This window comes from Chiroxiphia lanceolata, chromosome 11 (genome assembly GCF_009829145.1).
Source record: "Chiroxiphia lanceolata isolate bChiLan1 chromosome 11, bChiLan1.pri, whole genome shotgun sequence".
Classification (NCBI taxonomy): domain Eukaryota; kingdom Metazoa; phylum Chordata; class Aves; order Passeriformes; family Pipridae; genus Chiroxiphia; species Chiroxiphia lanceolata.
The window spans coordinates 948,869-971,326 of NC_045647.1; the positions used below are offsets into that span (position 1 = coordinate 948,869).

Genomic DNA, 22,458 nt, shown 5'->3' on the forward strand with positions numbered 1-22,458 from the left:
AGACAATACTGAGAGTTCAGTCTGCAGATCAGTCAGTTTTCTTAATCTTAATTGCTTGTGGTAGCAACAAAACTATGAACCTTGGAGTGAACCAGCCCAAGGTCCTGCTGCCTCGGGGGGCCAGAAGAGCACTTGGGCCAAAAGGATGCTGTGCTGATGTTCATCTTCTTCATCTTCACCTCCCTGGCAGTGCCCAAGGAAGGACAGGATGTGGTACTTGGTGCTCTGGGCTGGGTGACAACGTGGGGATCAGTCAGAGGTCAGATTTGATCATCTTGGAGGTCTTTTCCACCCGTGGTGGTTCTGTGATTCTGTGATTCCTTTGCTCTGCTGGTTTGTCCTGGCTGCTTTCCCCTCTCCTGTCTCTGCTGCACTGCCACAGCCAGAACCTTCCCTGACCATCAGGGGAGATCACTGGGCTCCTCTTCTGATCCTGCAGAGCCTTGTCCTCATAAAATTCCCTATGAAATCGTGTGTCATCCTTCTGACTTCCTACTAAAATGTGATATTTTGAGGATTTTGTTTGCAATGTGAGGATCTGAGCCAACATCCTTTGGTTTGGCAGTCAGTGAGTTCCAGCTGAGCTGGCTGCACATGGTGCTGGCACATTGTGCCATCGTGGGCAGGGCTGGGCTGGCCACGAGCTGGGACAGCATCAGGGAGGGCATGGCTGCGCTCCAGGAAATCCTCTGGCAGCAGATATTCAAGGAGATATTTATAAGAGCAGTATTAGTTCACCATGAGGATGCAAGGCCTTGCAAAGCATGTGAGCAAGTGATGGAACCAAACTTGTGAGGGGGGCATTTGCTTGGGAAGCACTGGAGAAAATAGAGGTTCCTAGTGAGGTTGATTTTAAGTGCTGGAGGAGGACAGGAAGAATAGAAAACTTTGCTTTGAAGAGATACATGAGAGAAACGGGAGGAACTGCCATGAAACATTTCCTTGTGGCTCCTTAAAGTGATATCACTGTAAGTATGAAAAAAGAATTAATAGTGTTGTGAAGAAGGGCAAAAATTAAAGTAATTTTTTTCAATGAGGTTATATCCTGTATTCTATGTATTCTCCAAGTAAATAATTTACCATTTGTGATTTATGCCGTTAGTTTACATTACATTTTTGTCTCCCACGAGGATTGTCGTGTTTGCAGCCAAGGGCTGAATTCTGTCTGTTGGAGAAGACAAAGTCCTGGCCTCTGTGTTGTGTGATTCAGATTCCAAATTCCATTACTGAGCTCTGCCTCTGTGGTTCCCCAGCTCAGGATCTGGGCTGCAGCGCGTTCTGCCGTGCCAGGAAGATGTTACTGGGTTTTATCTTCATGAATGACCACATTATTTATTGGAACATGCCAAATGCCAACAAGTGCTCGTGGAAGCAGCAAGCAAAACCTCCCAGCAAACAGTGTGACACTAATCTGTTGTTTGTGCTAAAATACAGAAAGGAAATTACTGCTCGGCTGTCATGAAGCTCATAAAGGAAAAAAGAAAAATGCCACCGCAGAAGAATGAGCTTCAAAAGAAAGTTCCATTATCAGTTTGTTTCATGCCTTGTAGCTCCAGCTGCAAACAATCCCTTCCATAAACACCCCCTCGAGATAAATGGCAGCACAATTCGGGTGGTATCGGGGAGATAAAGCCACGAGTGTCTGTTTGGGGGAGGGAGGATCTGCTGAGCCTGCTGCTTTATTTTGTTACATCTCATCACCATCTTGGGGGAGAAAATGAATATGTATCGTCTGTTATCTTGTCATTTTGGAGCCAAACATCTTAAAATACATTTTCTGTGAAATAACCCTGGGGATTTCAGGACCAGAATAAATTATTAGTGCAATTTGAGCTTGGAGACGCTGTGCTTGCTTGAAACATGGCAAAAGCTCTTCCTGGTGTACGAGAGTTGCTTCTACTTAGGAATCAAAGGGAAAAAAAAGAGGAAAAATGCCCAACAAAGCTTCCATAGCCCAGATGCTTCTGCCAAACCAGGTAATTGTAGCCAGGTGGGGGTCAGGCTTTGCTCCCGAGGAACAAGGGACAGGAGAGGAGGGAAAAAACCAAGAAATAAATCCTGTCATGAATGTGCAACTTCTACTTATTCATGATATCAGAGAGGACAAAACAAATGAAAAATAAGTGGTTTTTTAGCTTTTCCCATTCCCTGCCGTTGCAGCTGATTGTGTGGGCTGACCTGAGACAGGATCCAGGAACTTCAGCTGGTGTAGCCAAGCACTGTGACAATCCATGCAAATCTAAGCTGTAATCCTTTTATATTGATGGAAATTAAACTTTTATTCTTGCCATGGATATGGGAGTCTGAAATTCACATTGGGAAAAAATTCAGGGTTTTATTTTTGGCTCCACTTTCACAATTACTCAGCCCAGGGCGTTTTTATGCTGCAGCTCCATTATGTGAAAATTGTGAGTAACATTTTTCTCTCCAGGACTCTACATTTACTCTCCGAATGTTTCACTGAGAATATGACATGATTTAGACTGCAGTGCTTTTAAAAAAGCTACCCAGTTTCTAGGACCAAACGGTACCTGTGAAAGTGGCTGCAGGGAGCCAGCACCGTCCGTGGTGGGAGATGACTGGCACTCGTTAGAGCTCTCTGCTAATTATCTCATTAAGTGCTTTCAGATTTGGAAGTGTCTCAGCACCTGAGACACAACGTGGTGGTGAAGAACAGATCTCTTCAAAATGGTTTTATGATTACTGGGGGGAGAGAATTCCCAGTGTAACCCCCTGCACCTGCTGGGCACCAAATGTCAGGTCTCTGGGCACCTGAGGCCACTCGTGGCTGGGTCCTGGCACCTGTGGCAGCACTGCCTGGCTGGGAGCTGGGGGCTCTGAGTGCTGGGAAGGGAATATCAGAGCTTTGGGTACCTGGGCTATCACCTTTTAGGAACAGAGCAGCAAAATCAGGTCTCAAAATCATGGTATTTGTTCTGGAGAGTGCTTGGGATGTTTGCTGTGAACGGCTGCGGCAGGGACAGGACTGAGGCTGAAGAAGAAGTAAAATTCCTTTATTCTGAAATTTCCCTGTGCTGCTCTGTATGTCTATGTCTCAGCTCCCACCTGCCTCCTTCTCCACATCCCTCTTTACCCTCCTCCCCACAGACATTTCTCACCCCTCCATTGAGGAAGGATTGTGCTGAATAATTTAGTACTTTGGAGATCTTTGTTCTGTGCCTCCAAAGTGATGTGGACATTTGTCTCCAACTGGCAGGCCATCTGAAATCAATAATATCATCAACTTCACCTGCATTTACAAAGATAATATTTCTGTAATATTGTCTGGATTCAAAGGGAAGAAGAAAGGCTGTACAGGAGGAAAAGCCATAAAAAGCACTGCAGAGAAGCAGCATTACATTTTAGAAAACTTTTCCAAGGCCATTAATTGAACTTTGTTACAAGATTTAAATGAGATATTGAAAATCAAACACAGTTTTAATTGCCTGTTCTCAGACAGAGCATCAACTTAGAAATGCAGTTCCTGTTTTGTATCTGTAAAGAAAGATCCAGCAGCTGCTGGAGAACTGGTGTCCCCTGTCACTGCCTCAGAGCTCCACACAGCAGTTCTTTACCCCGTGGTAAACACTGGTTCCCAGCCCAGTCCCTGTGTCCAGCACAGGCATTCCTGTGCATTCCTTAAATCCTGGGCTGTGGTGCTGCTAAAGCCCCCTCCTGTTCCTCCCAGCAGGCTGAGTTCCCCTGGGCTGTGTGTTGGAGGGATGAGGAGCTGCTCCCGGGCTGCTCCCGGTGCCGCTGGAGCGACGGGAGCTGCTCGTCCCAGCGCTCCAGGTGCCGTGCTAGGGTACAGCTCCAGCCTTGCCTTGTAACTCTGCACTTAGGAGTATTCCCTCAGTCATTTTTCCATTTTAAAGTTTCATCAGCTGCTGAATATTTGATGAAAACAAAGCCTGTCCTGGCTGTGCTTCCTGCACGTGTCAGAGAATGGCTTTGGAGTCTCCAAATTCTAGGTCTGCATTTAGGGTGTACTTGAAAATAAATGCACGTGCAGGATGCACTTAATCCTATTTTTAAAGCATTTTGGAAGACACTCCTGAGATTGGGAACATGTAGTTCATGGTGGAGAAGGTTTAGAGCAACTTGGTAGGGGAACTTTTGGTGCAGCATAAGCTCGGTAATGGCCATAATGTCTCACCTAATGGACAAATAAACAACTCTGGAGAAATTAAGATAATTCAGTATGTTAATGCTATAGGTTGAGAAGTAAACAGGGCACATAATCATGGGAAAGAGATCAATTTAAACCCGAGGGGTGTTAACTCTGTCCTTTCCAGAGCTGTGCAGGGACCTGATGGAGGGGTGGGCACCGTTCCCAGCCACTTCCTGATCCCACAGGAAGCAGCAGCTGCTTATCATTTTTCCCAGAGCCAGTTAATGCCATGACAGTGTTCATCACCTTCCCTGCCAGTCAGTGGTCTCCACTGACACACGTCCCAGCTACTGTGGAGTGAGTGGAAAGTTCCCTGGGGAGCCTCAGCTCTGATTTATGGGGCATGTGCATGGGTTTCCTACTGCCTGCTCTAAATCTGTTATTTCTGCATGAATCACAGCCTCACACAAATGGGAACTTCTGACACAAACTTCAACACGTACTTAAAAGCCCCAAGCAGATGAGAACAATAAATTGGATTGCTAAGTGCTGTGTGTGTTGGGAATGGCAGATGCACAGATGGCAGGAGAGGTATAACGGGAATAAATCTGACACTTTGGAGGACTGTGATATTTATACCTGGTGAATGCTTAAAGAGAGTGGCTGGGATGATACACCAGTGCTCCTAACTGCTCATCCATTTGCTTTGCTTCCTTTCTTCTTGGTTGTTTTTTTTTGGGGGGGGGGTTTGTTTGGTGGTTTGTTTTTTTTTTTTTGGTGGGGTTTTGTTTGTTTTGTTTTCTTTTTTGGTTTTGGTTTTGGTTTTTTTTGAGGTGGGAGGTCAGTTTGGATGGAGCTTGGAGCAACTTGGGTAGGAAGGTGTCCCTGCCCATGGCAGGGATGTCCCCTTCATGGCAGGAATGAGATGAGCTTCCAACCCAAAACATTCCAGGCTTCTAAGAGCTGCTGAAGGGCAGGAGGAGGAGGAGAACTGGGCACCAGAGCCCCTGTGAGCAGCAGCCGTGGGGGGAGTTGCTGCCAGGGCAGGGCTGAGTCACCAGGGCTGAGTCCTGCGGGTGCAGAGCTGGGAATGACGAAGTTCCAGCTGCACAGCAGTAGTTTTGTTCTCTCCTCCCCTGTAGGTAACTATTGCAGTTGTCCAGCCCATTGCTGGACATCAAAGCCTCACAGATAAGGGCCATTTCCAGGGGATGCTCCTTTAAAAGCTGTGGGTGCTGTACCTTTCCTGCATGGAAGCTCCTGCCCAGGGCGACTCCTTTGGCACAGCCCCAGCCCCACTTTTGGTCCATATCCAATGGGATTACTGCTGGATGTGAACAGCCCAAAACTCAGGAGCCCTGTCGGAGCCCTTGGACCAAAGGACTCCTGTCTGAGTGATTTCACCAATGGCAAAATATTTTGGTGTGAAATTGCCTTTGCTGCCCGTGGGGTCAGGGGCTCTGTCAGAGCTCTGTTATCTCCTCTGCTGTGCAGCTCTTTTGCACACTCATCTCTAAACCCTCTGGGTTTTTATTATGTTGAAAACCTTGAAGAAACCAAATATTTTGGGTACATCCTCAGAACACTGACCCTGTAACTACAGCCCAGCTCCTCACGGAAACAGGAGGCCAGCACATCCCAAACAGTTTAATACTAAGTTAGCCTTTTCTTCTCATTAATTAAGTGGTTGTTTGACTACTAATCCCTATTCATTACTTACCACTATTGCCATAATTTTGTCTCCTGGGTACTGAAGATTAAAATGCCCAGGAAGCTGCTTAAGCCATCAAAGTTACTAGTGGGAGCCTTGGTACTTTGTAGACATGAAGTGATTGAAAACATTTATCTTCCTCCATTATTAATAATAAATCAGGCCTCTTAAGATTCTTCCTTTAGGTTTTAATTTTAAACAAGCTGTTGAAACACAATCTCTAAGCAAAAAAAGGTTCAGAACAGGCTTTGTTTGGATTGAAAACGGAAGTTTTGTACTGTCTCAGACATAAAAAAAATACAACTTTATAAAAATTCAGCCTCCTGAAATAACGTATGGCGGCACACTGGGTTTGGTGAATGAGGACAATTTATGTCTGCAATCACACTGTAAATCTGAACAGTTGTGCAGAGATGGAAAATGTGCTGTGTGGAGATGAGGAATGTCCCAGTGAGCACTCGATGGGTCAGCTCTGGGATTCCCGTGGGAGAGCACGGGCCCATCAGAACAGGGGCAGGGAGAGCCTGGCTAAGTGTCTGCTGGGGTGTAAAAACCCAATAAAAGTGTGTCCACAGTGAAACATTATTGCCACAAACTGAGCAACCCCACATTGGGCTTAAAAAGGTGAAGGAAGTGTCTTGGTGTAGTTTGATTTTCCCCAAAAATCCAGGTTCTGAATTCCTTGGAGGTGATCACTGGAAGAACCCAGGGCTTCTTTGAAGATGTCAGCTGACAGTGAATGTTTCACTTCTCCCCAGAATTAGCTTTGCTGTTACATGTGATTTCTTTGCTATGAAGTGTGAGTAGAATACAGAGATGGAACAATTTCTGAATGAAAATGGAGAGCCCTACACGGATATGTCAGTGTGGGTTTCAACCATTCATTACTTTTTCTCCCAACAGCTTTGTGTTACTCAGCAGTTTATTCATAAAGAGAAAAAAAAAAAAGGAGCAATAGGAGAAATAAGGCACTAAAAGGGCACTGGGGGGAAGTGGAAAATTTTGCCTTTTGCTGAGTGGGTGAATGAGCAGAACATCAACTTACCCAAAGCAGCCCTGACAGGGGGGCAGGTTTGGGTGTGAATGCAACAATATTTCACTTCCTGGGGGGAAAAAAAATCAGGCTGTTGGTCAAGATGTTTCCATGGTAACTGCTATAATTTCATTTTAGTGATGGATTACAGAGAACACGCCAGGGAGGTTTGAGATGATGGAGTTTCATCTGACAGAGCCTGGCAGACTCGTTCTCTGGAGTTATTAGGCAGTTCTGGTTATGTTTTATATTTTATATAGCCATTTATTACCATATGAGCTTTATATTTTCTATAACCATTTTATACACTGGGTGCTGTGTGGGATGGCTGTGCATGGAGCTGGGAAAGGGTCCTGGTGGAGCTGTTCTGCTCCAGCAAGGAGGGACACTGGGGTCTGTTCAGCACCAGAGTGGTGGGGTAGTTGTTGTCAGCAGTGAAATTTGATTGATTCAACCCAAATACCTGTGTATGCCCGGGCCCTGTGAAGTCTAAGGTCATTTATATGTAATGTTTAGATGAATTTATGTATATATTAATAGAGAGGGGGAGAGAGTGACAGAAAAACTGAGGGAGAACTAAAGGTGTTCAAATAACAGATATGTTCTTATCTAACATACTTCTTTTTTCTCTTTCCTTCCCTCTTCTCATTTTCAACTAGAGGGAGATAAGAGTGTATCAACACTGGGTTTTTTTCTGCTCTGTCAGACCTTGTTTTTCCTTATTACCGAGGTCCATGGAGTTACTCCAGGCTCGTGTCAGTGTTCTGGGAGGAGAATTTCCTCATAAATTGTGTATGTGGCCATTTTTGAACTTTGAGCCAACTGACAGGACTGAGTTCATTGGTTCTGCAAAGAATCAGCAAGGGACAAAACTGGAGATCTTTATTTCTAAAAGTCGTTTCCACTGCAGGTATAAAATACAGGTACAGGTATAGCAGGCAGAAGAAAGCTAATTTTATTTCTTTTGAAGGGATCAATATTCCACAGTAGGGAAAGTCCTGTGTTTCCAGCTATACTTTTATAAAGAGCATTTCACTACGCCCATTATCATAACAGGCCTCTTTATCTTCTCTGTCAATATTTGGCTCTGTCAGGCACTGTCTTATCTTTAAAGTGAAAAATCCATCATCATGACAGAAGGGAAAAAATACATTAACACCCACCTGCTAATTTATATTTGAGGCTGGAGGCCCAGAAGTGTTTTAAGGAGCTCCTGCAGGTTTGCATTAATTGTGTGTTCGAGCTGTTCCGGTGAATTCCCACAGCTTTTCCCCACGGGATTCAGCAGAAGGGGAGTGGAAAAGAGGAGCAGCATTCACCACACACAAGTGACAAAATATCTTGAGCACCTGCAGCTCCCTGTGGCCAAGAGCATCTCCTGGAGCATCCCTGGGAACACGGGGAAGGAGGAGCCAGGGAGGTGTGGTGGGAGAGGCAGCTGCTGCTCCCTGCCTGGATTAGCTGCTAATCCCAAATTCCTCTGTCATTTTACCTGCTGACTCACCTGAAGAGTGCAAATGCTCTTGCCTTTGTTGGACTCTGAATCCCATGTGTTGCTTTCAGGGCTCCTTCTGGTTCAGACACTTCTTGCCTTTGCTCCAGAGGGAGCTGCTGCCCATGGCTCCATGTCCTGGCTGTGGTTTTGGGGGTCCCATGGGCCTGTGTAGCCCCCCAGAGGGAAAAATGAAATGTACCTCTGAGAGTCTCTCCATGATTAAAGCAGAGATGGAATTATAATGACATTCTGGCTGGAAAGGTGCTTCTGGAGCCCCACGGGTGCCCCACAGCACAGGAGCTGCTTCTTATGGGGCTGCTGAATGTCCTCCTCATGCCTGGGGGTCAGCAGGGCATGGGGGAGATTCATCTAAACCCTCCTTGTGACCTTTTCTTAGCCCTGTAAAGACTAACCAGGACTTTGGTCAGACATTTCACTGCTTCTGTGAGATCAATATCCTTATAAAAACATTGTGTGTCTGCTCAGTGAGGGGAAGAGGCTTTTATGTTCATTTAACCCTTTCTGTTGGGAAAAACACACGAGGTATTTCAGGTACAGACTCTTTATGTTCTAATTCATCTTGGAACAAATATGTGGTGTGTTTTTGTGCCATTTTGACACTGTGCAGGCTTACACACTGGAGACTGCAGGGGGAACTGAGCCTCCAACACTGCACAGAATGGGTGAAACACCTGCTGGTAGAGGAGAAATGATTGTAGTGCTTAAACTCTTGGCAGGTGTCAGGAATAAAAATGGGACTTCTTCCTCATTTCAAGAGGGATAGTCTGCATGGAGCACAGGGAGCTCCAGCCTGGCCTCTGGATGCTTTTATTTGTCAGGAAATAATCTCAGCCCCAGATTTCTGACAGTGCAGTGCTGGGGCACACACCAATAAATGCTTCATCACTTAATAGAATTAGAAAGAAAAGACAGAATAAGTTGTGTGCATATAATTTTTATTTGCTTGAGGTCGAGGAAGGCAGCTTTGCAGACTGAAGACAATAAACTTAAATCCCTTTGGGGTCTCTCCAGTTGGGCTCTGCTGGTGGGGTTTTCCAGCAGGAAGGATGGTGTGCTACCACCTCCCCTGGCTGCCCCTCAAATCCCTGCCCCCATCACAGCAGAGAGGGATGGAAAGGGATAATGTGGCACCTGAAGTGGAATGAGGAAAAGGGAAGGGAAAAATGGATTGAAATCAAGAAAATGTCTTTGGAACAATTAGTACATGTTGGTGTGTCGCTCGTCAAAGGCAGCATTTTAAAAAGGTTAACACCTTGGCAGAGTTAATTGCTGTTCTTCCTCTTTGATTCCATGTCATTTCTGATTTCTTACTCTGTTGTTTATCTTCCAGCTAAGTAGATTTTAAATAAAACAAATATTTATGGCAGTAAAACATGATGGCTTCAATATTTACGTACAGCAAAGTAAACGAAACTTCATAGTGCAAATATTGAAAGAAGTCAAAGCAAACAAAACCAGAAACCCACCTGGCTGAAGGAAACTGCCTCAAAAACTTGGGGAAGACAACTTCATAACCGAAATTAACTCCATACCTCAAACCAACTTCATAACCCAAACCAACTTCCTAACAAAAAGCTGTACATTAATCATTTAATAACCAATTGAGTGATTCTGTGTATTAAATGTTTGCCCTCAGCTGTTGGGTTCTGTGTCCTCACACCCTGCTGTTGCCTTGGTCTGTATTGGTGACAGAGTGGATCCTAAAAACTCCTGATTTTCCCTAGGGGTTTTAACCTCTCCACGTGCCTGTTCAAAGTATTGGGGCCTCTCAAAGAAATGATCCAAGATGCATCAATACTGACCTGTGAGCAGGGCAGGGCTGTTTGGCACCACAGTGCCTGGACCATCCTCCTCCTTCAGGTGCAACAGCACCTTCCTGTGCTCCCCAGGGCAGCAGTGTCAGTGGGGATCCACGGGGTCACTGTGAGCTGGACATGAACCAGCTGCAGCAGCAGGGACGTGTCAGGAGCAGTTAAATTACAGGAGCACAGTCCAGTCTCAGTGTAGTTGGTGCTCCCATGGGACAGTCCCTAACTCAGAGACACCCTGTGATTTACAGGTTTCAGGGCTCTGGTCCCCTGGGTTGTGCAGAGGGAGCTGGGAATGCTCAAGGCTCTGCTCCTTGGCCATGAATACACACCTCTTCCCATATAATTTGTTTTATTTATTTATTTCAGATATATGTTTTTATTTTTATTCCATGTACGTTTTCCTTTGCTGGGCAGAAGTGTGAAGGCGAGCTCAAACTCTTTGAAGGAGCATACTTGGGGAAAAATTATCTGTCTTTTCAACTTGCCTCCTTTCTCCACAAGCCTTGACAGGCTTTAAAGTCCAGGGCTTCAGGCGTTTCCTCGTGACACTTCTTCCTCCCAGCACATTTCCCCCTGTGAACCAAACCTGCAGTTTTTCATTGTAAATAAACACAACCTCTGTGGAATTTGAAGTGCATTGGCTTTGAAGTGATAATTGTGTTAAGCAGGGAAATGTGGTGCAAACGCTGTCAGATGCTCTGTGGTGGTGAGAACAAACCCCAGAGTTTCTGTCCCTGCAGCTGCAGGGATTCTTGGAGAAAAGGAGGAATAATGAGTTTGGGAATGGAAAGGAGACCTGTGGAGCTGCTGCTCCAATGAGAGAAGGAACTACAGGTACCTTCTATACCCAGGAGACAAAATTATGGCACAGGAACAGATCAAAGCTGAGGAAACCATGAAGGGAGTGAAATATGAGAGTCCCCTGGCAGGGGTGGGCTGGGACTGCAGCCAGTGCTGGGCATCCACGGGTGTGGCAGTGAGGAGCCAGTGCCCCAGGCTGGTGTTCCCTTTGTCCCAGGGGCTGGATCAGCCCCGTGTGCCCTCCTCAATAAATCTGTGTGCACCCTTGCCCTCTAGTGTCTGCAGTTTATACGTCAGCCCCGCACTAAGTGAACAGGTTTGTGTGTTTGTGTGGAAGGAAACAACTGGTCTGGATCATCCTCCTTATTTCCAGATGAGAAGCTAAGATTCAGAAATGGAACACTGATGGAAAAGAACGGAGACATTCTGAAAAAGTCTTCTTTCTAAATTTATTTCTAAATTCCACTTTATTTTACTTTCTTAATCTCTGTTGGTCTACATTTTGGGTTCAGTGTGACAGACATTGCTGGAGACGTGACTCCCTGCACAGCTTCTCCAACAAGTATTTTAGTGTTTCATTTTTGCTGCACTTTTGTATTTGGTTGATGGCACATCATCATTGCCTGACTCCATCAGACACATCTTCCAACCTTAACACAAGAGATGGAAGTGAGGGGAATTCTGGCCACTGATGTGCTGATGGGAGTCCAGAAGAGGGTATGGAAGCTCCAAGCAGAAGATGTGAAGAGGTCAGAATTCCTGCTCCTCTCTCTCTGCCGTGCTCTGCTGCCTGGCCTTTAATGTCCAGCCATCTCTGCTGATTCCCTGACCCTCTTTTCTAGGCACTAGGAGAGGCACATGCACTGTAATTTATCTGCTTCAAAGCCATGTGTGCAAGAGCAGATACAGGATTATACCAACTGAAAAGTTAAGAGCAAGGTTCACTTATCTTATGATTTAATGTAGTAGGAGAGGGTCATTTTTATAAGTTAAAAAGCAAGAGATTGAGATACATTCATCACAGATTAGCTGAATTTCTTCCTTGAAGGGGCTCATTGAAATGTATGTGATGTTCATTGTTGTGTGAGGTGCTGTTTAAAACTTTTAACAACAAGACAAAAGCTTGTGACTGGGAGGAAGAACTGCTGTCATTGCTGGATTTAATAAATCTTTGGCAGGGACAATAAGCCTGTGATAAAGCCAGACAAAGCCTATTGCTGGGAAGTTATTTTGGCAGGTGGGAAGGAAGGACGTTCTGTCATTGTGGTTTGGGACTTTGCGTGTCCCTGAGCTCCTGAAACCTTCCTGGATCCACAGGAGCAGCTTTGTCATTCCCTGAGGATAACCCTGGACTCCCAGAACAGCTGGGTGGGACAGGACTACTGGGGTCAGCCCAGTGCCACACTTTGGCACCAGTCAGGCTCAGCCCTTGTCCAGGTGGGTTTGGGATCCCCCGGGATGGAGGCTACAGGCAGGCACAGCCAGCTCGTCTCCATCATCCTGCACCAGGAGGGGCCCCAACAAACGACATCAGGCAGTCATGGAACCCACAAGAGAGCCAAACCCATGGATCAGGAGAGGCTTGGAGTGGTGAACAACAGCATTTATTTATAGCAAAACAAGTGTTTGTGGTTTTCCATCTGCACAAATCCGTCCTGCTCCGAGCGCTGCCCCCACGGACCCCACAGGGCTCCTGGTCTCCACTTTCATCTGTTCGATGGCTTGAGTCAACATGGAAAAATCCTAAAGGAAGCTGTGGTCTAAAAAAAATCATTTTTTAATGGTAGACCTTTAATTTATCATTGATTAATTTGGGGAGAATGTGGCATGTTTGATCCCTGCCTGTTTTGGGAGGTGATGGTCTCCCCACACCCTCCCCTGTTCAGCTGCAGCCCCCACCCATCAGGGGTTACCTCAACAGGTAGTTCATGGTTTTGGTCTTAATTCTGAACCATCTCTGTCTTAAGTCGAACACAACCACAATCCCATGGTTTTAATGGCACAAAAAGCATGTAAATACACCCTTTTTTTGCTTCATTCCTGAGATCAAGGCAGATTTTTGCCAACTTTGGAGGACAACAGCAGCACCAGGGAAGATGAAAGGAAAGCAAACTCTTTGCTTAAAACCCCCTTGATGCATCTGCCAGCAGGGACTGGACTGTGGAGCTGGAACTGTCAACTCCTGCCTGAGTCAAACCTGGCAGGGGGTCACAGAGAGCTGCCCCTGCAGCCCGTGGTGCAGAAAAGTGTCACCTGGGCAGCAGGAGGGGGATGCCCTCCCACAGTCTGGAGCAGCATCCTTTGGCCCTCCATCACCACGGTGGAGGAGCGAGGCCTGGGTGTGCAGGGGGTGATGTGCACTGCCCCTCTCACCTCACTCCTACACCCCAAATCCATACGGGATAGTCCCAGAGTGGCCTGAAAGACATGATCCGTACCTGGAAAAATTCCTGCTGGCTGTAAGTAAACATTTACCATTTAACTTCAAATAATGCCAGAGTAAAATCACCGTCATTAATACTCACTATATGATTCTGCTGTCTACAAAATGACTAAAGCCACTATAATAATCCAGGCAAAAATGGGTATGGATCATTTTTGCTGATTTATTTTGCAAAGGCAGACTTTTATATCAGCATCCTGTTAGACACAGAGGGGTGGAGTTTGGGAGCAGGTTATCCTGTGTGTTATACCCGTGGCAGTGAAGGGGTAGTAAAGAGGTTGGCAGAATTTAAGACACAGCCTGGCAGACCGAGGAGAACAGACCAAGCTGTTTTAGCCTTAAAGCTGAAGACCACAGCTCCCAAGAGAGAAGCTGACACTCAGACAGAAGCTGCACCCTGTGCCAGGCTGACTGTGCCACGCTGTGCCAGTGGCGCCTTGGAGAAATCACCGGTGCCAGAGGATTCCTCACTCCCAGCACTGCCCTGGGCCACCTTTACCTGTGCTTCCTGCCATGAGACCCTGGAAAGGATGGTGTTCATACAGGGTTTGAGCAGGTTGGCAGAGCAGGCTTTGATCTCTGAGGGTGGAACGGAGAGGAACCTGCTGTGTTCCTTGGCCACAGGTTTTTGATGTTCTCCTGGATTTTGGATCCCCACTAAATGCCTTCCAGGAGGGCCTGGTCTGACCTGCAGTTGTCAAAGGGGACAAGACATCTTCCTTTCTTTTCTCTCCTTTGCAGATGTAGCAACACTTAACTACATGCCCTGGGCTCAGTTGCACCTTGTAATTCCCATAGCTTTTTCCCCCCTATTTTTATGGAGCATGCCTGGGGTGGAGCCCTTGGCTACTGCACAGGGAGCCCCAGGGTCAAACCAGCCATGGAAAGCCACTCTTTGAGAAGGGAGCAGCCTTAAGATGTCAAGCAAAGGACTTGGAACTCTGAAGAGTTGGTTCTACTGTGAGTTCACACAGTGTGAGCAGAACAAGCTCCACTGTGCTCCCACTATGCTGTTGGCAGTTTTCTGGAATCCTGCAAGATTTAAAGGGATCAGTTCCTTCATCTCAAAGTGGCTAAAAGGGATTACCTGGTACCCGTGGAGTAAAGCCAAGATCTACTCAAGATTTGGTCAAAACTGAGAGATATAAAATAAATGAATAAACAGAAGCTGACAAGAGACCACGGAAACCAGTTTACATGGATCAGCTGACATCTTAAACTGGGACTTTTTTCCCTGGTCCTGATGACCAGGAGAGGATTAAAGGCCTTGGTGTGTACTGCCCATCAACCCTTCTGCTGAACATTCTGAGTGAGTTCCAGCAGGAGCTGGAAGGGAAAGCTGATCCTGATCCCTGCAGGCCCATTTTCTGCACAGGGTCTCTTTTTGGGTTTGTACATTATATGAAGCCAAGTGTACTACGGGTATCGAAAAACTGGGGGAAAAAATAAAGTTGAGATCATTCTTAAGGGAGAAAAAGGAGGAATACTCTTCTTGGGTGCTATGAAATAAAAGTGGGTCCTGAAAATAGAAGTTACTGAAAATAAATGTGTGGTACAAGTAGAATCATAAAATCATTAAGGTTGGAAATGACCTCTAAGATCATCAAGTCCTTCAACCCATCACCATCGTGTCAACTGAACCGTCCTAGAAGTACCGGATCTCCTCGTTTCTTGAACACTTCCAGGGATGGTGACTCCACCTCTTCCCTGGGGAGCCTGTTCCAGTGCTTGGCCACTTTTTCAGTGGAGGAATTTTTACTAAGACAAAGCTTGTGGCTCTATCAGGAGAGCAAACAGCAAACAGGCATCTTGGAAAGTAACTGCACCCCTAAGTCAAGCTGGCAACAGAGCTTAAGGCCACACAACCCCTGCCCTGTCTGGAGGGCCTGGATTTACTGCCCATGGTATGGAGTCAAATAACTGCCAGGGGAGCTGGGATGTGTTACACTGCAGGCCCCTGCAGGGATGGCAAATATTCACCAGGCACGCAGCAAAAGAGGGTCTTTCCAAGGATCACTGGCCTTGCTCTCCCACTCGTGGCAGACGTTGCCAGTGAGATGCCAGAGCCAACCCTGGTGCCCCTGGGAGCTGAGCCCCACACTGCTCCCTCTCCCAGGAGACTGGAATAACACCTGCAAATGCAGCAACGCTCTCACTTGCCCCCCATAACCCTGGTTCTTCTTTCCCTCAGCCCAGATCAAATAAAGCTGTGGTGATTGGCAAGCTCACAATGGAACAGGCAATTGAAGTTGACAGCCCCACATGTGGGAGGTGGAAGTTCAATTCCATTTCCTCCCAAGTGTGGGCTGAAGGTGAATAATGAACAGAAACAAGCCTGGAGGGAAGAGCCCAAATCTCCCGGCACTCCAGGTTTTGTAACGTCGTGTTCAGCCACCCTCAACATATTCCAAATTGGCCTTTTTGACATGGTTTTGGGAAGGGCCAGGGACATGGAGGGCTGGTGGTGTAAGTCTGACTCCATGGGAGCAGAGGCAAAGCATTGCCAGGCTGGATGGAAGCAGCATCTCACCCCTCAGCTCTTATTAATCTATTATAAATAATATTAATTATGCCTGTAGCACAAAAAGCAATTATCGAAATATTTTGCTAAACATCTTATAGAAAAGGCTATTTACCAAAAAACACTCAGCTGTATCAAAGCCTTGACAAAATGCTCTCTTAGAAATTAATAAATATGTTTGATTAGCACTTTCATGGATGCACAGATTCTGTATATGGGAGCATTATAGTGCATTTCATTATATATAAAGGCAATTAATGTCACAAATGAAGACTAAGATCTGACTCCGGCTAAATAATTGTCATTATCTATCATATAACATGCCCAGAAATCTTAACTCTGCAATGATTTTTATGAACAATAAACTTGGCATTTACATACCAAAACAATTTGGTGTAATTCAGACTTAATAATAAATGGCAACAAAAAAAAAATCACTCCCATTCTTCAGGAATTTTTCCCAGCACAATCACATGGGCATTTTTCACAGTGTGTTCATCACGATGAGAAGGGAAAGGATTTATTCTCTGCAGTGTGTGCTGTGCTCCCAGGGCAGAGCCTCAGAGTGGGAGTGTGAGGGGCTGCTCGGGCTCCTCGTGTCCCAGCACCCTGGGGAGATTATTCCATGGCTGCTGCCCGGATCTCTGCCAGCTGAAGGATGGCTTTGCACAGAGGTGCAGAGCCCGTGGTCACCTCCTACTCCATGTCCACTCAAATCATCCTCCCTCTGCTCCGAGGGCTCTGTGCTGCAGCTTTGCCTGCACTTAATTTTGCAGCGCCTACGAACACAAGCTCATGGGGTTTCTGGGAAAATCCCACCAGCTTTCCTCATCCAAACATGAAACATTCCACTGACAGCTGCCATTTACAGCACATAAAACTTGCAGTCTTAAGGCAAGACCCAGCTACCTTTGCATCCGTTCAGGTCACTGGTGTAACACCACATTGACAGGGCCCAAACCAGTGCCCTGACACCAGTGTGGGGACCAAACCAGTACTGTAACACCAGGATAGGGACCAAACCAGTACTGTAGCACGTATGTACTCAGTGGGTAATGACATGAGGATGTTATGAAAACAATGGTAATGCTGCACTGATGCCAAGTACAGTCAATTGTAAGATAAAAGACTCTAAATGGAGTTAAAGGCTCATTTAGTTGTGTTTGAAAATGAGCTGTGTGGGTGTGAGAGTGTGGTGTGGTGCAGCTTGTGGAATAAAAAAAAGGAAATATTGATCAACAGTGCACAGTGCCATGTCTTCACCTTGTGCCAGCTCTTAAACCAGTGCCTTGCTGGTCTCAGGGATCACTGCAGAGTTTTAATGCATAGATATAGGGGGTGGCGGTAAATTTTAAAATTACTAATGCGTTAATATAATTAAATATAAAAATACGTAATTTTTTAATACAAGAAGCATGATTGTGCTTTAAATTATCTTTATAGATGTTGTAGCAGGATGCCCTGCCTGAAATGGAGTCCTCAGTCAGAGGGATAAAACATCAGTGGTCAACCTTTAACAAAATGCAGCTCATGAACCAGAACACATACCCCATAAAAATAAAATAAACAGGAAAATAAAAGGCTCAGGTTTTTTTCTCTGTTGGATCTAATGCACCATGAGCTGGGAGAAGAAGTTAAAACCCAATCCCACATCACTCTCTTCAAGCAGCACCATTTCCTCTTTGCACCTCAGTCTCCCCTTCACCAAAAAAAGGTGAAAAACAGACCAGCAAACTATTTTTTTGCTCATTCTGAAAAAAACTGAGAGTCTTTGAGCAAAACATTGTTTGATGGTAATGTACTTACCTAGCCCAGTGCTGGCTCTGTCCTTGTGATTGTGAAGAAAGGAAAACATGGCAGAGCCTCTGCCTTCATTATTTGCTGGTAATTAGTTTGTTGCTAACAAAGCCTTCACTTGGGCGGAATTTCATCTCTTGTCAGCTGTAATTCATTATTAGATCTATGAATATTAAAACCCCACCAAGGCCTTGCACCAGCCCCTGCAGCGCCCAGAGCCAGTCGGGGCTGACGTGGAGATCTTCATCACTGTGCCCCGGCCCTGTGGCACAGCTGTCAAATCTTCTTTTGATGCTGATTAACTTCATCAGGATAATTGATCAAGTTGTCTGGAGAAAATGGGAGGCTAAATACCTTCCCGAGGCTCTGTCACACCCCCCGAACCGTGGTTCCTGTGCCAGGGTGATGTGCGGGTGCTGTGCCCCAGTGGAAGGAGTTTCCTCTCACCTCTTGCCTCCACTTTTCCCTTTCCCTCCCCAGCTCACGCAACCCTTGCCTGGCAGATTGGCTCTGATTAATTGCTCCCCTAATTGTGTTCTGGTGTGCTACTAAACAGAACATCCTTCAAAGGCATCACAAACCTCAATGGCTGACGACAGCTTTGGAGACATCAAACACCGACTGAAAGGTTGTTTTTGTGGGACTCAAACTTGGATTTTGGGGTTCTTAAAGATCCTGAAAAGTGCCTTATAAACACTTTTTCCTCCTGCAATCAGCTGCCAGCTCCCCCAAGACCTTTTCCAGACCTGCTTTCTGTGCACCTGTGTGTCAGGTTTTTGGATGTTCACCTGACAACGTCGTGAAATAAAGGTTAGTCACAAGGGGGAAGGGGGAGGGAACAACTGAAAAAATATATTTATTGGAGTAAATAAAAAAAAGTTAACCAAAATCCTTTATTGATACATTCTTGGATAATATCACAGGATCGAGAGAATGGAAAGGGAGGGAGGAGGTTGCGGCAAAGATCGGTTTCACTAAATTGGCACATAAGCAGCAAGATTAACGAAATTACTTATTACAAACAGTATAAAACATACATGCTTCTGTAAGTCCTTATCACACTGGTCAATCATGGTGGGGCATCAACAGAGAAAAACCTCAAGACATGTAAAAGCCATATTCTTTCCTCCAAATATCATAATCATTGAAATTATTGCAAAATAGTCATATACCTTAAAGAAAAGAACAAAATAGAACACAAATACAAATATCAAACATAAATTATTAACATGTACCATAAAATACATTACTGGCATGCATTCCAAAGTTCAAGACCTCTATTAAAACTCAGCAAAAATCCTTCTGCTTCCTCTGCAGCCCATCGGAGGTGTGAAGGGGGGACTAACTTCGCCAGCACAGTTTTTGGTCTTTAAATTCTTTTTTGTTTGTTTGTTTAGTTAAAAAAAATAAGGTATATGAATTGCAGTGATACAAGAGTAGTCATACAAGTCATGTACACAGGTCTGAGCTCCTCAGTTGCCGGTTGGTTTGAGAAGTGCCAAGAGCACGGGGCCTCATGAAACTGTGCATCCGAAAAACAAACAGTGACCTCGGAACAACATGGATGGCGATATGCAAAAAATCCTCACAAACTGTACAGAGAGTTCAAAAACTTGCAGTCTGGAAGTACATAGAAAGACAGAATTAGCCCCTTAGAGTCCTTTGCGGCCGGCGCGGGGCCGGTCCCCCCGCGGCCTCGGTGGCTCCTGCGGCCGGAGCAGGCCCAAGGCCGTGGCCGGAGCAGGCCCGAGGCCCGGCCGATGGCCATGCCGGTGCAGCCGGAGCGGGGCAGGAGTTCCGGGAGCAGCCGTCGGAGCCGGGGCTCCCCTCGTGCCGTCCCGGGCGCTGCCGGGCCCTGCCGCCCCGCACGGGGGAGGCTGCGCCAGCGGGGCAGGGAATCCTCACCCCGGAGAGCGGCCTAGATCACCAGGTTGTTATAACTGACGTACTTCTTTTTTGCAGCAGGGCCTGCAAGAGAAGCAGAGAAAGGTCAGGGCCCGCGGGTCGAGCCCCTCGGAGGGGCCGGCGCTGCTCCCACAACCCTGAACCCTCCTCGGACCAGCCCGAGCCCCGTGTGCAGCTCCAGCCATTCCTACAAACCCCAGTACCACTGATGGAGTTTGTGAGGCTCCTGCAGTCTGGATGACTTCAATGCCGAGGCACCGCAACTAGATCCTATTAAGATTTCCTTTTTCTAAAAACAGTGACGTTTTCTCCAACTTCTTAAATCTCCTGGGCTAAACGTGGCTTTTCTCATGGATAAAGCAATTCTAATTCAGGTTTTATGACTTCTGAGAATTTTTCAATATCGGAATGAAGGTACCACCTTCCCTAATTATGACCTTCAAATCCAATCTATTTGCAAACAGAAGGAAATCAAAGCAGTCAGGAGAAGGAAGAACTTCGTGAGCTCTGCTACATGCTCCTGTCAGGAAAATCTGCAATTATTTGCAGCTGAACACAAAGCAAAATGTTCTGCAGTAGTACGGCAACACTGACAGATTCAGGACACAGAATCACGGAATATCCTGAGCTCAAGGGACCCACAAGGACCATCCAGTCTGACCCCTGGCCCTGCCCAGGACACTCCAACAATCCCACCCTGTCCCTCAGAGCGTTGTCCAAACCCTCCTGGAGCTCTGGCAGCCTTGGGGCTGTGCCCACTGCCCTGGGGAGCCTGGGTAGTGCCAACCACCCTCTGGGGGAAGAACCTTTCCCTGAGATCCAACTAACCCTCCATAGAGATAAAAAAAAGAGCCTGTATTTACAGTTACCACAGTTTGCTAAAACACTCAAGCCTAAATCCCCCTGTCTTTGAGAGAATTTGGCATAACTTAACCATTTGCTGAACATTTTTGGGCTGCTAAACTGGGACAGACTGCACTCTCCTTTGGGATTCTTTTTGGAACAGTGTGTGTTTCATTGTAAATCTTTCTCAGGAAGATTTAAGAGATGCCACGGAAGGAGAGGCGAGAACAACTGAGTTTGCTCTGCAAAACTGCTTTTCAAACTTGGTTTTGGGCATCCCAGGGCTCCTCTGAGCCCCTCTGCTAAACTAGATATTTTCCATGGTGTTCACTATCTTTTAGTGACAAAGAAATGATTTTACTCCCAAGGCTGGTATGTAAGAATCTCTCATGTAACTCCAGCCCTTTGCAGTATTATCCTGAAACCCCAACTCAGCTGTTTTCTCATGCCCCAGACGAGTCAGAGCTGTCTGTTCAATCAAGGACTGAGTCTACAAAGTGCTGATCATCTTCAGTTCCCATTAACTTCTCTTGGACACGAAGGTGTCCAACATCTGCCAGGATAAAACTCATTATCCTCCAAGGCTACACTGCAAATATCCAATAAACTGTGGAATGCTATTAGATGCTGAAAAGGGGTAAAATGAGCCTAGGAAAAAAAATGTCATCACGGAACAGGTTGCACAGTAATTCCATGTATTATTTTGTGATATACTTCAGCTTAACCCATTACATGCTCCAATTTCAAACAGCAGCAGTTCCTGTGACAGAGGTTTGGATGCTCTCCACTGCTGGTTCCTATCGAGTCACCCCTTCACTGTTTCCCGGGATGTTACTCAGCCTTTCAGCAAACCTGATCTTTGTGCTGATGAGTTTTCTCACCAATGCAGCCCCAGTAGCTCAGCTCTCATTTCCAATAGGATGGTGAACCACTGGTGCCAAAGGGACTGAGCCAAGAAATGCTGTGGATAATGTGCACCTGTGGGCTCTTCGTGGAGAGGTGGGCTCTGAGCTCAGACAGTGACACCAGGGCTGGCACGGCTCTGCCTCACCAGAATGATGCAGCTGACAAAAGCATCATCCATAATTCAGACTAAATGATCAATAAAAGCTCCATGGTTATTTTAGGAGAGGAAAGACAATCTTCCTTGGCCTTAAAGGCTGTTAGGCCAGAGGAGATCATGTCTCCTGATAGCTGTTGGTGCATTTCACTGCTCTGCTCCTGCACTAACTGCAGGAACCTGGAGCTCAGCCCATGTACAATTCCAGACACACTCCAGTCTTGAAGACTTCAGGAGAGAGACAGTCTACTTTGATAACAAATCTCTACTAGAGTCGAAGCTCATCATTATCTCTGGCAATTAGCACCAGGTATGGATTTGATTTTCCTCAAAGAAATTAATTTGCATGAAAATGGGGGACGCTAATGAAACATCAGCGTTACCAGGATTCACCGTGTTTTAATCCAGGAGACACCAGCATTCCCTGTTCTTCAACCGGGAACAGATACACATCTCCCACAATGCTCTTCAAATGGGAACAGATACACATCTCCCACGCTCTGTTGCTGTTCCTGTTAATGGGTGATGGCTTCCCAACAGTGAACACACATTGTCCTCTTGCTAACAACATATACATGTTAATTAATATACATATAATTATGTCAGCCTCGGCTGGCCATTGACTTGGACATGCTGGCAGAGAGCCAAGAGTTGTACATGCAGAATCTGCAGTGCTGGACCATTCCCTGTGTCCAGAGAGACACAGGCCAGCTGCATCCAGCCCCCCTTTCCCGAGCCTGGTGCAAAGGAATACACAAACAAGCCGTGGGATGAATGGGGACTGACAGCTATTTCTGAGTACAGAATACCACGTGGGAAGGAAACATCCTGGATCCTGCCTGTTTGCAAATAAATGTGCTGGAGGCATTTGCACCCTGTAACTTGTTTGGAAAAAAACCTGAGACC

At 46.2% G+C, this 22,458-nt stretch overlaps 1 protein-coding gene across 3 annotated transcripts in view; it reads right to left on the reverse strand.

The window, feature by feature from the left end:
• Positions 1-18,618: 18,618 nt before the first annotated feature.
• The window catches only part of GRM7 (glutamate metabotropic receptor 7), a 229,867-nt gene continuing 226,027 nt past the window's right edge, over positions 18,619-22,458 (reverse strand). For 2 of the 3 annotated variants that reach the window (XM_032699467.1, XM_032699470.1), the window contains one exon: positions 18,619-19,712. Coding sequence is in view for 1 of the 3 variants with exons in the window: in XM_032699470.1 (XP_032555361.1) it covers positions 19,663-19,712 (50 nt within the window). In the remaining 2 variants the exon portion in view is untranslated. The remainder of the gene's footprint in view (positions 19,713-22,458) is intronic. The other variant, XR_004359143.1, reaches the window with a different exon arrangement.